At 48.3% G+C, this 12,336-nt stretch overlaps 1 protein-coding gene across 1 annotated transcript; it reads left to right on the top strand.

Moving 5' to 3' along the window:
- The first annotated feature begins 6,629 nt into the window (after window positions 1-6,629).
- On the top strand, window positions 6,630-11,290 carry LOC123104130 (uncharacterized). The gene is made up of 2 exons (XM_044525880.1): window positions 6,630-6,837; window positions 9,979-11,290. Exon 2 carries the CDS (start codon window positions 10,018-10,020, stop codon window positions 11,122-11,124), a length of 1,107 nt encoding a protein of 368 aa, XP_044381815.1. The 5' UTR covers window positions 6,630-6,837; window positions 9,979-10,017; the 3' UTR covers window positions 11,125-11,290.
- Window positions 11,291-12,336: the final 1,046 nt, after the last annotated feature.

Below are 12,336 nucleotides of genomic sequence, written 5' to 3'. Positions count from 1 at the left end.
CCGAGGAGGAATTAGAGCGCCGTGCCGCCAAAGTTGCTTCCAAGCTCTCTACCAAGGATCATCTCATGACGAATGTGCTTGGAAGCTTAAGAAAGGGGGTAAGCACTCGTAGACAATTAGCAAATTATTGTGAGCATCACGCGTTTGTCTCTTGTGTGGAACCTCACAAGGTCTATGAGGCGCTAGAAGATCCGGATTGGCTTAATGCCATGCATGAAGAACTCAACAACTTCGAGCGCAACAAAGTGTGGAGATTGGTGCCAAGGCCAACAGGGACCCACAATGTCATTGGAACCAAGTGGATATTCAAGAACAAGCAAGATGCCCATGGGATTATCATTCGCAACAAGGCTCGTTTGATAGCACAAGGCTACTCCCAAGTCGAGGGTATCGACTACGGTGAAACCTTTGCTCCCGTTGCTCATCTTGAATCCATTCGCATGTTGATTGCATATGCTTCTCATCATAACTTTAAGTTACATCAAATGGATGTGAAGAGTGCTTTTCTTAATGGTCCCATTAATGAATTGGTGTACGTCAAGCAACCCCCCGGGTTCGAGGATCCCTACTTTCCCGATCATGTGTATCAACTCGATAAGGCACTCTATGGCCTTAAACAAGCCCCACGTGCATGGTATGACCACCTTACCGAGTTGTTACAAGACCGTGGGTTTGAAGTTGGGATAATCGACCCCACTCTTTTTACTAAGAAGGTCAAAGGGGATTTGTTTGTGTGCCAATTATATGTTGATGATATTATCTTTGGTTCTCCTAACAAAGCTTTCAATGAGGAATTTGCCGCTCTCATGACCTCAAAGTTCGAGATGTCCTCCATGGGGGAGTTGAAGTTCTTTCTAGGGTTCGAAGTGAAGCAAAGAAGAGAAGGAACCTTCATCAATCAATCCAAATACACTCAAGACATGCTCAAGAGATTCAAGCTAAGTGACGTCAAGCTGGCTTCCACCCCAATGCCCACCAAGTGCCAACTTGACCTAGATCCCAATGGTAAAGTGGTGGATCAAAAGGTATATCGTTCCATGATTGGATCCTTGCTTTACCTTTGTGCATCTAGACCGGACATCATGTTGAGTGTGGGAATTTGTGCACGGTTTCAAGCCACACCTAAGGAAAGTCACTATGTGGCGGTCAAACGAATCTTTCGATATTTGGCTCATACCCCAAACTTTGGCTTATGGTACCCAAGAGGTTCAAACTTCAAGCTTGTAGGGTACTCGGATTCCGATTGGGCGGGAGACAAAGTGGATAGGAAGTCCACTTCCGGAGGATGCCAATTCCTTGGTTGCTCTTTGGTAAGTTGGTCTTCCAAAAAGCAAAGTTGTGTGTCTCTCTCGTCCACCGAAGCGGAGTATGTTGCGGCTGGTAGTTGTTGTGCACAACTCTTATGGATGAGGCAAACTTTAAAGGATTACGGTGTCACTTGTGACAAAGTGCCTCTTTGGTGTGACAATGAAAGTGCCATCAAGATTTCTCTCAACCCGGTGCAACACTTCAAGATGAAGCATATTGAGATTCGGTATCACTTCATCCGGGATCACATTAGGCGAGGAGAGATCGAGCTCAACTATGTCAACACTCATGACAACCTTGCAGATATTTTCACGAAGCCCTTGGATGAAGCAAGATTTCGCGAGTTAAGGCATGAGCTAAATATCATTGATTCGAGCAATGTTGCTTGAACCCGTGCACACCCTACCACACACAATTTGTTGTCTAGTTTAGGTGTAGGCATGGACATAGGGGGAGTGTTGTTCTCTCAATGAACTCTCCCTCCCCCCATTATGCATAAATTGATCAAGTCTTTCACTTTAGCCATTGTTGATGGCACGTGTGCTTAAAAGACGAGTTTTGGTCATGGGCCCAAGGTTAAATCTTCACGGTGCCATACCTATTGACTCAAACATAGGTGGCTTTGGCCACCGCCCTCTCTTGAAGAGGGGTCTTGGCCTCTTGCTGGTGTGTTCTTTTGCTTTTCGTTGCAGTTTTTTCTGTCTTTTTGAGCTAAGCCATGTTGTCTAGTTGCCGCGGTGTGCTGGGCGGTACTGCCGCTGCTGGCGAGCGGTACTGCCGCTGCTGGCGAGCGGTACTGCCGCTGATAAGCGGTACTGCCGCTGGTGATGGACGGTACTACCGGTGTACGCGGTACTACCGCCACCCAGCGGTACTACCGCTTATGAGCGGTACTACCGCTCCCCGGCGCGGTACTACCGCTGCGGGGCGGGGCCAAGGGATTTTTATCAGGGCAGGGGGAGGTTTCTTCTCCCCCATACCCATTCGCTCGCCCCCTCGTGCCTCTCCCTCTCTCCTGCACAGTTCCGCCGCGGAAGGGCTCCGGTGGATCTCCTCCTCCGGGGCGTTCCTCTCCATTTCCTTCGGTGGAGTCGATCCCCACCTCGTCCTCTTGCCATGGATGCCGGTATTGCCCCCGTTCCTTTTCTCTTTTGGTCTTGCTTTTTGTCTTGTGCTTTTGGGGCAATGGTGGCGGCATCTCTAGATTTTTGGCTAAATCTAGGCTTGAGTTGGTTGGAGAAGGCAACTAGATCATCTAGATTGATGTTTGGTAGGATTATTTTTGAATTTGGTAGGCCGGTAGTGCCGGATCTGTCCACGGTAGTAGGAAACCACTGTTTCACCGCCTTGCGCTTTGAAACTGCTGTGTATTCGCCTCAAGCCGTACTACCGCTCCCCCTGGAGCGGTACTACCACTTGACCTAGAGCGGTACTACCGCTTCCTTTGGGGCGGTACTACCACTTGGGGTGGTACTACCGCGGACAGGTCACGGTACTGCCACTGCATGCCACTTTCCATCATTCTCCTGCCTTATCTTGATCTTTTGCTGTGTTTGTTGGCTTATGCTCGTTTCTTCTGGTTGTTTTGCGTCCTTTTGTGTTTGGCTCCAGGTGATGACATTTCCGAGCAGCAAGGTCGCCGTATCAACCCCGGGCGTGCCACCTCCAAGCGTTACCGGACCTCAGAGCCTGCCGGTGGTTCCTCGAGCACCCAACCGCCTCCAGCGAGTGCTTCATCAAGTGTTCCTCCACCTCCTCAGCAATCAAAGCGAGCCGCCAACAAGCCAAAAGGGAAGACTGTGACTGAGATGACCAACAAGGAGTTTTGGGAGAGGCGTCGCCGCAACCCCTATACAGTGGACCAAGAACCCACTTTGGTCAACCGCCCGTTCTGGAACCGTTTTCAGTTTGCCATCTACTTTGATGTGATCAAGGTCAAGAAGAATCTGTTTGTTGATGTTCGCTCCATTGACATTGATGCTATGGAGAAGGACCCAGAGTACTTTGGAGAAGCCCTTCAGATGTGCACTCAGCTGAACATTCTCCGGATCATGCAGTTCAATAAGGATTTCGATGCGGATTTGTTGGCTCAGTTCTATGCCACCATTCATCTTGGAACTGATGGCGACCGGACTCTAACATGGATGACCAATGGCAAGCGGCTGTCTGTCAAGTGGCGGGCGTTCATGGAGTTACTTGATGTGGTGGATAACGGGCTTGAGACTCCTGTCGGTTTCCGTCCTCACCGCCATGTTACTTCCACCCACAAGCAAGCCCTTTGGCCCTACTGCACTGTGAAGGTTCACCCTGTCACTGAGAAGAAGACCTACGAGCTGTGTCCGTATCTGGACATTCTTCATCGCATTTTCCGTGAGACACTCTTCCCTCGCATTGGGAATCTGGATCAGGTTCACTCCTACCTCGTGGACATGCTCCTTTTCTGTCAGCATGAGAAGGAGGCAAACACTGGAGAGAGCCTGGATATCTCTCATGTCATGTGGTCTGAACTTGTATCTGCCGTGTCTGAGCGCAAGTGTCCTATCTATGGTCCCTTCATCATGAGGCTCATTGAGAGGGCCTGGGCACAGACTTACCCCAGAGTGCTGCTAGAGACTGGAGATTTGGTTTCCCATGAGATCAAGCGTTTGAGGAAGAAGGACAACTGGACAGCACCTCACACAGGGGGTCCTTCTGCTACTGCTGCCACAGGGGGCCCGTCTGCTGCTGCTGCCATGGAAACTGAGGGTGAGGATGCTCCTGCTGGCCACGATGAGGACCTTGGCCACTCCAGTGCAAAACCATCATGGGCCCAGAAACTCAAGCGCAAGATGAAGAAGCTCTTCTGCATGGAGTCCCATGGTCAGTATATGACTCATGTGGCGGAGAAGAATGCCAGGACGCGCCACAAGGAGATCATGCGCCAGCTGGGCGCCACAGTTGTCAGTGGGTCTGAGGGACAGATCACTGAAGAGGAGGACTGGATTCATCAGAACTGCCACTGGACCGACTCCGATGCCGAGCAGTTCTCTACCCACGATGACGATGCAGAGATGTGATGATCACCTGGAGTCGTAGTGTCTCTCTCGGCCCCTTTTTGGTGTCTCGTTGCCAAAGGGGGAGAGAGTGTAGGGATTTGCTTGTTTTGCTTCTTGTGTCGTGCTTCGTTTGAGTCTTGTGGTTTCTTGTGCGTTTCTCTTGGTTTGGTTTGTTGTGAGACCTTAGTTCCTGTCATATGGTGTAAGACATATGCTACCTTAGTTATCTTATCTATGTTTAGGCACCTCAGTATCTTATAGCTTGCATGCTCATCCTTTCATATATGTTGTTCTCATATATCTTGCTTAGGTTGTTGGTCTCTAAAATATAGGGGGAGTCGTGATCCTAGTATGTGTGCCGTGCAGTCCAAAGCACTCATCTAGTTTGCACACATCTAGGGGGAGCCTGTCTATATTTTAGAGGCGTGAGTTCACTTGCATTCTATGTCATTACTCTTTTCTGTGCAATCCCGTATTGTCATCAATCCACCAAAAAGGGGGAGATTGTAAGGGCATATTTATCCCTACGGTGTTTTGGTGATTGATGACAATGCATTTGCGGACTAATCGGGTGCTTTGAGTTTTCAGATATTCATTCTTCGGCACGGAACGATTATTTCCCCTCGGCTCTCTACTCAAGACGGTGTAGTTTCTTTCGTAACTTTGTTGGTGGACTAAGTTGCGTAGTAGTCACCGTACTATCAAGAGGGGATCTGCTTCGGTATGGTATGGGTGGAATCAACACGTACACGTCCTCATCACATCCTCCGTTTCTTTCCGCCCCTATGGAGCTTTCTTTTCTCCACTCTTCAACTGTTCTTGGACCCAGCGGTAGTACCGCGGGCCACAGCGGTAGTACCGCTGAGGCTCACTAAGCGGTAGTACCGCTCCTCGGAGCGGTAGTACCGCTTGATGGCCTCAGCAGCAGTACCTTTGCGGATCCGTGCTCCTACCGCCTCGACACTGTGGTTGGAGCGGTAGTACGGCTGAAGTCCACTAAGCGGTAGTACCGCTCCTCGGAGCGGTAGTACCGCTTGCTGGGGTCAGCCGCAGTACCGCTGTGGCTTTGTGCTCCTTCCGCTTCGATTCGAGTGCGCATTTTCTCGTGTCGGGTTTTGCGGTACTAGCTGCGGTAGTAGTGGCGGTAGTGCTGCTTGTGAGCGGTAGTACCGCCCTGTCTCCGCGGTAGTACCGCTCTGGGTCCCAGCCCCAGCCCTTCTCTTCTGGCGCGGCAGTACCGCTGAGGGGGAGCGGTAGTACTGCTTAAGGGCGGTAGTACCGCTCTGCCTCCTCGGCAGTACCGCTCTCTGCGGGGCTGAGTGGGGGGTAACGGTTGACTAGTTTCCCCCACTATAAAAGGGGGTCTTCTTCCCCCCCTTTGACCTACCTCTTCCCCCAACCTCCATTATTGCCCAAGCACCATTTATTGCTCAAGCTCCATTGAATACCCCAAGCTTCCTCTTGCCCGATCTATCTCCCTAGCCAATCGAACTTGTTGATTTGCTCGGGAGTGGTTGAGAAGGGACCGATCTACACTTCCACCAAGGGATTTTTTATTCCCCCACTCATCCTTAGCGGATCTTGTTACTCTTGGGTGCTTGAGCTTCAGATGCCTTCCAGGGTTTCTGGGTTTCGTTGTGTGATTTGTTTGGTTCTTTGCATTCATCTTTGCATCACGTGCATTGCATCATGTCATTTCTTTTCTTAACTCAACTAAATAAATGACATGGACCTTGATCCATTTAAACCGAGGGAATTCACATGGTGATTCTCTTTATAACATATCCTCCCAATATTTAGGGAGCTATATAAAACCACTCCATTGTTTTGGAATTCACCTTAACACACTTGCATATTAAATTCCTTGGCCTTTTTATTATTCAAGTGTTGACTCTCTAACCTTGCCTTATATTTCTTTCATCATTTTCCGGAGCTCCACCAAAAATCCGAACATTTTTGGACCTCCCTATCACCTACTTCCTATGCAAAACCATTTGAATTATATCCAAATGTTTTCGTTTCAAACTTCACCCACGTGATCATTTCCATTTTTCGTGGATCCGGCTCATTTTTGTGACTCTGAGAAAATTTACGTCATGTTCAAACTCCACTGCTATCCCTCTAGGCTTTTCTTCCAAGTTTGGGTTTCTTTGAAATAGTTAAAGAGAGAGAGGGAGAGCCAAACCAGCCCATCTGGGTCTCCAACCAGCAGCAGCATTGGGCCGGCCTCTAAGGCCCATTTGCCCCAAGCCCACCTAACGCTTCTAGCCCTAGCGCTGACTGAAACCATCTCCCCCTCGATCCCTCTCTCCCTCCTAGCGCCGCCAGAGAGAGGATCGAACCCATCTCCCGACCTCCTCCTTCCCTCGACCCCCACCTCTCGAACCCGCTCGCAGGCCCTCTCCCGATCCCATCTCACTCACAGTCCTCCCGCCGCTGCCTTTCTACCCCACTTTCCCGGCGCCAGCTTGTTAGATCCCGGCGCCAGCTTCAGGTATTCATCCGAACCTTTCCTGGCCTAACCTTTCGTCTGCATACGATATGCGCCCGTGGCTCACAGCTCCTACGGCGCGCAGGGAAACGCCTGTAGAATTAATTCGCGTACCGACGACGGCCGGCCCTAGATGTGAGAGTTGAACGGGTGGCACACAGAATTATATTTGATTTTAGTGGTGCAGCAGGTATGAGCTTTCGATTCTTGTCCTTCTGGCCAAACCATTGGGGTGCGTTTGGTTGTATTGCCCAGCTTGCCTATAGCTGAGCTAGCTTAGCTCGGCTGGGCTATCTTTGCCTTAGCTGCGCGTTTGGTTCAACGCCGTTGCTGGCAAGAGCCAGCAGCTAACCGTTTGGCTGTGTTGAGGGCAAGCTAGCTCGTCTTGATAGGATCCAAATACTACTCCCTCTGTCCCATAATATAAGAACGTTTTTTTACATTAGTGAGGGACTAGTAGCTTACTAGTTGAAGGCACGTGCGCATTATTATTTGCAATTTTCACACGAACAAGAAGAAAATTAATACAAACTTAGTACTTTCTACATGAATTGCCTTAGCTTTGTAACCTCATGCCGAGTTATTAAGAGAAAACTCATGCTAAGTTACAATGTCCTGATATTTTTCACTTTCTTAAATTGACAAAACATGTCAAGAAATTCTGGTTAGCACTTACTTTACTAACTTGCAGTCAGTATACACAAAATGGCAATTAACGTCATGGGATTATATTTTGGTTAGAAAATGATCATCTTCATGTAGTATTCTACGTCACTTGGTTGGAATTATTAAAGTATTATTAGATATCTTCTAAGTATCTAACAACAGTTGCCATAAAATTGCATGTACGTCCATATTGTATATGCATGGCTCATCTTTTTATGTTTTTTTTAGAGAAAAACATCTTTTTTATGTTTTTTTAGGAAAAAACATCTTTTTATGGGTTTTTTTAAGAAAAAAACATCTTTTTTATGTTTTTTAAGAAATAAAAACATCGGTTTTATGTGCTATAAAACAGTCGTCCTGCTCGCCCGTCCCACCTGGGCTGAATGCGATGTTCGGTTGACAGCCTGATACTCGGCCATACGGGCCATGAAGGTTGTCACTGGGCCAGCTGTGCCACTCCATACAGTTTTAGAAAAACAACAATGCCAAGCCCAGGCCACACGCCACTGTTTGCTGCGTCTGCCTCTGACCGACTGTCGAGCAGACAACACAGCACCTGCAAACCAGCGCGCCGCAGCTCCCCTTTGTCAGATCCCGTTCCTGCCCTAGACCCATCGAACGCCAACCCAAAGACCGTCGCGGCGCCGGTGAAGCGCACGACCTCGCCATCCGATACTCGCGCTCGCCTCGTCCAGTCTTCCTCGGCAGGCACGGCCATGCTCGCATCTGGCAGCCATGGCCACACACAGCAGCATGTGCGGATGTGCCACGCTCCACGGCTCCACCACGGTGGGGCTCAACAATCGGTTTCTTTCTCCACGCATCCAGCCATCCAGGCCAGGGAGGTTGGCATGCAATCTATTTGCCGAAGGCGGCCGTGGTTTGTGGAGTTTTCCAGAAGAAGCGACTGACTTTTAGGTTGGCGGGAGGACTGTGAGTGGCGAATCCATGTGACCTCAGCCGTTCGATCCAACATATTCGACGGCTACAAATGAATTATTCTGCAAGGGGCAGGTACAACTGGTGAGACGAAGGTAGATTCAAAAAATTGTGTACTATAGTAGTAGAGATAGAGATAACAAGTGCATCATCACTACAATACCTTGAAAAAACAGTGAAACAGCTATAAGCAGATCAAGTTGTAAATAGTCATGCAAAAATGCAGCGCAACTTATGATGATTAATTTAACACACTGACTGATAAAGAATCTGAGTAAAAAGCTTATTGTTCAGGAATGAATAACTCTGTGACATCATTACATGCCTGCATGAGGAGGCATGGTCATTATCTCCCTAGGAGACGATGCCGGAAGACATACAAAATAATCCTGAAAGTTTGCAGTGAAATGAATCACACAGCAGGAGGAATGGGAACGTATTCAGGAAAGTTATCACCGATCCAGCACCCAAACTCTTGAATAGCAGCCATCGGTCTCCCCTTCAACATGGAAGCCACTCGTTCATTGGTGGCCACAGATGTCTGTAGCGCAAGTCGGATGAAGAGAGAGTATTCTTCAATGTCATCAATTATTTTGATTAAATTCTCATTCGGGTTGGTACGTGTGTGGAACGCATAGTATCTGACATACTATGTTTTTAAGGCGTCCGTAAGGCGACGCCTAGGCGTCGAGGCGGGCGTCGAGGCACCCCCCAGCGCTTTGCAAATATGCCCGCTTTAGGCGCCTAGGCGTCGAGGCGCCCCCCCAACGCCTTAAAGCGAAGCGTCGCCTTAAAAACATAGCCGACATATCACGCAGCGCGTCATGTCTTGAGCTGCACTCTCATCACACTTCACCCACTTACCTTTATCACGATTGCCACCTCTAGGAGACTAGGACGCTTTGAAGACGAGCATTCATTAGTGGTGTCGTCAGGAACACAATCTGAATCATAATGTGTTGCAGGATCAACCTTAACATCACTCATATTTTCTTCTCGGTATCACCAATAAAATCCTTGTCACATGCATGAACACGGTCATAGGGTGTTTGAAGGACCGTGAACTCTCCGGTAGCATGCTTATCCTGAAATATGAACTCCATCTAATCAATGTTAGCAATAGGCACATTGATATATTTCCCCCTTTTATCTTTGTTCTGGAAGAGAGAAGTAGCATGAAAATGTTAGTTAGCTACAAAAGATAAAATATGATACTAGATGGAAATATAATTTGACAAAGTTTATATGTAGCGCTCACATTCTTCAACCAAACACACCCTTGATCTTCGGTTTTGCTAGAGCACGTCTAGATGTGCCCTAAGTATTGCACATCAAAGTGTAAGTCCTATGTCATTGATTTTACTCGGAGATTCATGCAGGTATTTTCCTTTTTCTTTTGCTTTTCCTTTTTATGTTGATTGAGTCACTTAGATTTGCAGTAACTAGACAGACCCTTTGATCTTTCTATTTAGAGTAATCATGATATTTTAGTTTTCGACAAGTGTTAATGCTACTGTACTAACTTTTTCCTTTTGATAGCCACGATATTCAACTATTGGGTGTGTTAAATTCTCGAGGATGATGAATCGTCAGTTTGCGAATATGATAGTACACAATTACCCCAAGGGAGTTTATTCCCTGCGCCGGATCAACCTCATGGAGTATCTCTTCTACCCTTCAACAGAAGCTGCCGAAAAGGCAGAAGTGAATAAGAAGGGATGGTTATCCACCATGTTGAAAGGGAGCCCCAAGCAGAGTCTGCCCAAGACGAACATCAACTTCTCATCACTGCCTAACATGGCCGACTTAACTACCAGGCATTTCTTCTCCCTGCTGAGAGGGCAGGGGGAGGGCTCTGTCATGTTTGTCAGCCCTAACGTCCACACGATGATGTACGACACTAGCACGGACTTCGTCTTTGGCATGCCACAAGCCAACTTCTGTAAGCAGAGTGACTCAATCGCCCTGTCCATCACTCGGCGGAGCTATGGCCAGGACAACCACAAGCTCTATGTCATAGGAAAAGGAGAGGACAATGCCTTGTTCGAGGTCTTGAACTATACCAGGACAACTGATCTGAACAACTCGTCTTGGTACTGGCGACCTCTACCCTGCCCGCCACTGTTTCGGCCGTGCCTGCCTGGCAGCAACAGCAAAGTTTGTCCTCCCTCTGCAGCCGCTGTGTTGGATGCCGCCACAATATGTGTCTCATCTGTGGATGCTGGAGCCTGCGCCTTCTTTGACACGGCAACGCGCGAGTGGAGGCAGGCTGGCAGCTGGGTGCTGCCCATCCACGGTGCGGCGGAGTATGTCCCTGAGTTTGACCTCTGGTTTGGCCTCGACGATGTCATTGGCAACCCCAACCATTGCCTGCGTGCTTTTGACTTCGATTCCTCCAGGCGACCGGTGGTGCGGCACTCCTGGAACTATCTCAGCGTCCTGCCCGATGAGTGGTTGCCGCGGCAGAGGCACCTGCTAAACATGGGCTCAGGCAAGTTCTGCATCGCCACCAGCTTTCGAAATCTCTTGAGGCACACCTCGTGCAGACCACTTCATGGTGCAGTCAATGAGCTTACTGTCTTGACCGGCGTGGAGGTGGTGCGCAATGTCAATGGTTTCCAGATCATCAAGCACAAGTCTGAATGTTACAGCTTGGAGGACAATAGAATCCACTGTGTGCTCTGAGGAAAACTTATCTATGTTTCACTGTTATTGGATGGATCCTTCCATGTTTTTTCTTCTCAGATGTGAATGAAAATATTTGCTTACCTTTTATCCCCATGGTTGAAATAGGCAATTGATGGCTGGAAGAATAAATGAAAACATCATGCATGCTGTGCATCTTTCTTTATGAAATATTGTTTCTTTGGTAAAATTTAGAAATTAAAATTGTTGGTCATGCTATCTGCTTAAATTCTAGCATATGTTTTTAGTTATTTTTTACCTCTGCACTTGAGCCAACTAGTAAAACTTCATCTTGAGGATTTCTCCGTTGTTTCTCCTTCTACCTTTATCTCGAGTGGAGAATGCGCGCCCGCCTTGCCCCTAGCAGACCACACCCGCCATTCTTTGTGGTAGTGAACTGTTTTGGTATGCTTGCTTCTTCGAAGAGTATTCCCACCATATGATTTTGTGACTTAAACTAGTTTATATTTTATTACTTAACTATTTATGCTCAAAGTTTGACACTACAGTACAGGGGGCTCAATAAACCCGGACCGAGTGAGTGTTAATTATCCTGCTTTGATGCGCTTGTTATTTGGTGAGTTTATTTCGCTGGTTCTTCCACTTTCATGTTTTCATCGTGTTATGAGGCCGCCGCTATGAATCCGTCTGGTGGTAACTTTGGTCCTTGACTCTGATCGTTCTTGTTTAGTATTTTGTAGTATCTATACACTGTTCAGCGTGCGCGTATCGGCATTTTATAGAACTGTTTTTTTTCCATTGCCTGTTTTAGCTAATTATAATCTCTACTATTAAAGGAGAATCGAACCTCGTGATGGTTCGACCTCCCACATCCCTCGTACAATTCTCACTTACCCCGCACGATAAAACGATTCCCACTTCCCCCACGATAAAAAGAAAAAGAAACCTACGTACAAAAAACAACCACGATCAGGCACCCACGTCCCTCACCCCATCTCCCGATCCCATCTGTCTATCGAGAAAAATCCCTCGGCCGTCCAGCCTGAACTGCCGTGCCGATGAAGGAGCCCACACCGAGGAGTCCCTCGATCCAATCCTCGCCCTCGCCATCGCCGTCGACCCCGCCCCTCTTCCCTCCTCCGTTTAGCCCAAACCGTAGCGCCGGTGCAGGAGCCCAGGCCACCCACGTGAAGGCAATGGCATAAGCCGTGTTATCGTCTTATCGAGGTCGAGGGGTCCCTTGCGCCAATC

Source organism: Triticum aestivum, chromosome 5A, assembly GCF_018294505.1.
Source record: "Triticum aestivum cultivar Chinese Spring chromosome 5A, IWGSC CS RefSeq v2.1, whole genome shotgun sequence".
Lineage (NCBI taxonomy): Eukaryota > Viridiplantae > Streptophyta > Magnoliopsida > Poales > Poaceae > Triticum > Triticum aestivum.
This window is presented reverse-complemented; position numbering and strand designations above follow the sequence as displayed.

Coding starts and splice junctions, on each gene's coding strand:
- LOC123104130 (XM_044525880.1), top strand. CDS start 10,018: ATGATGAATCGTCAGTTTGCGAATATGATAGTACACAATTACCCCAAG.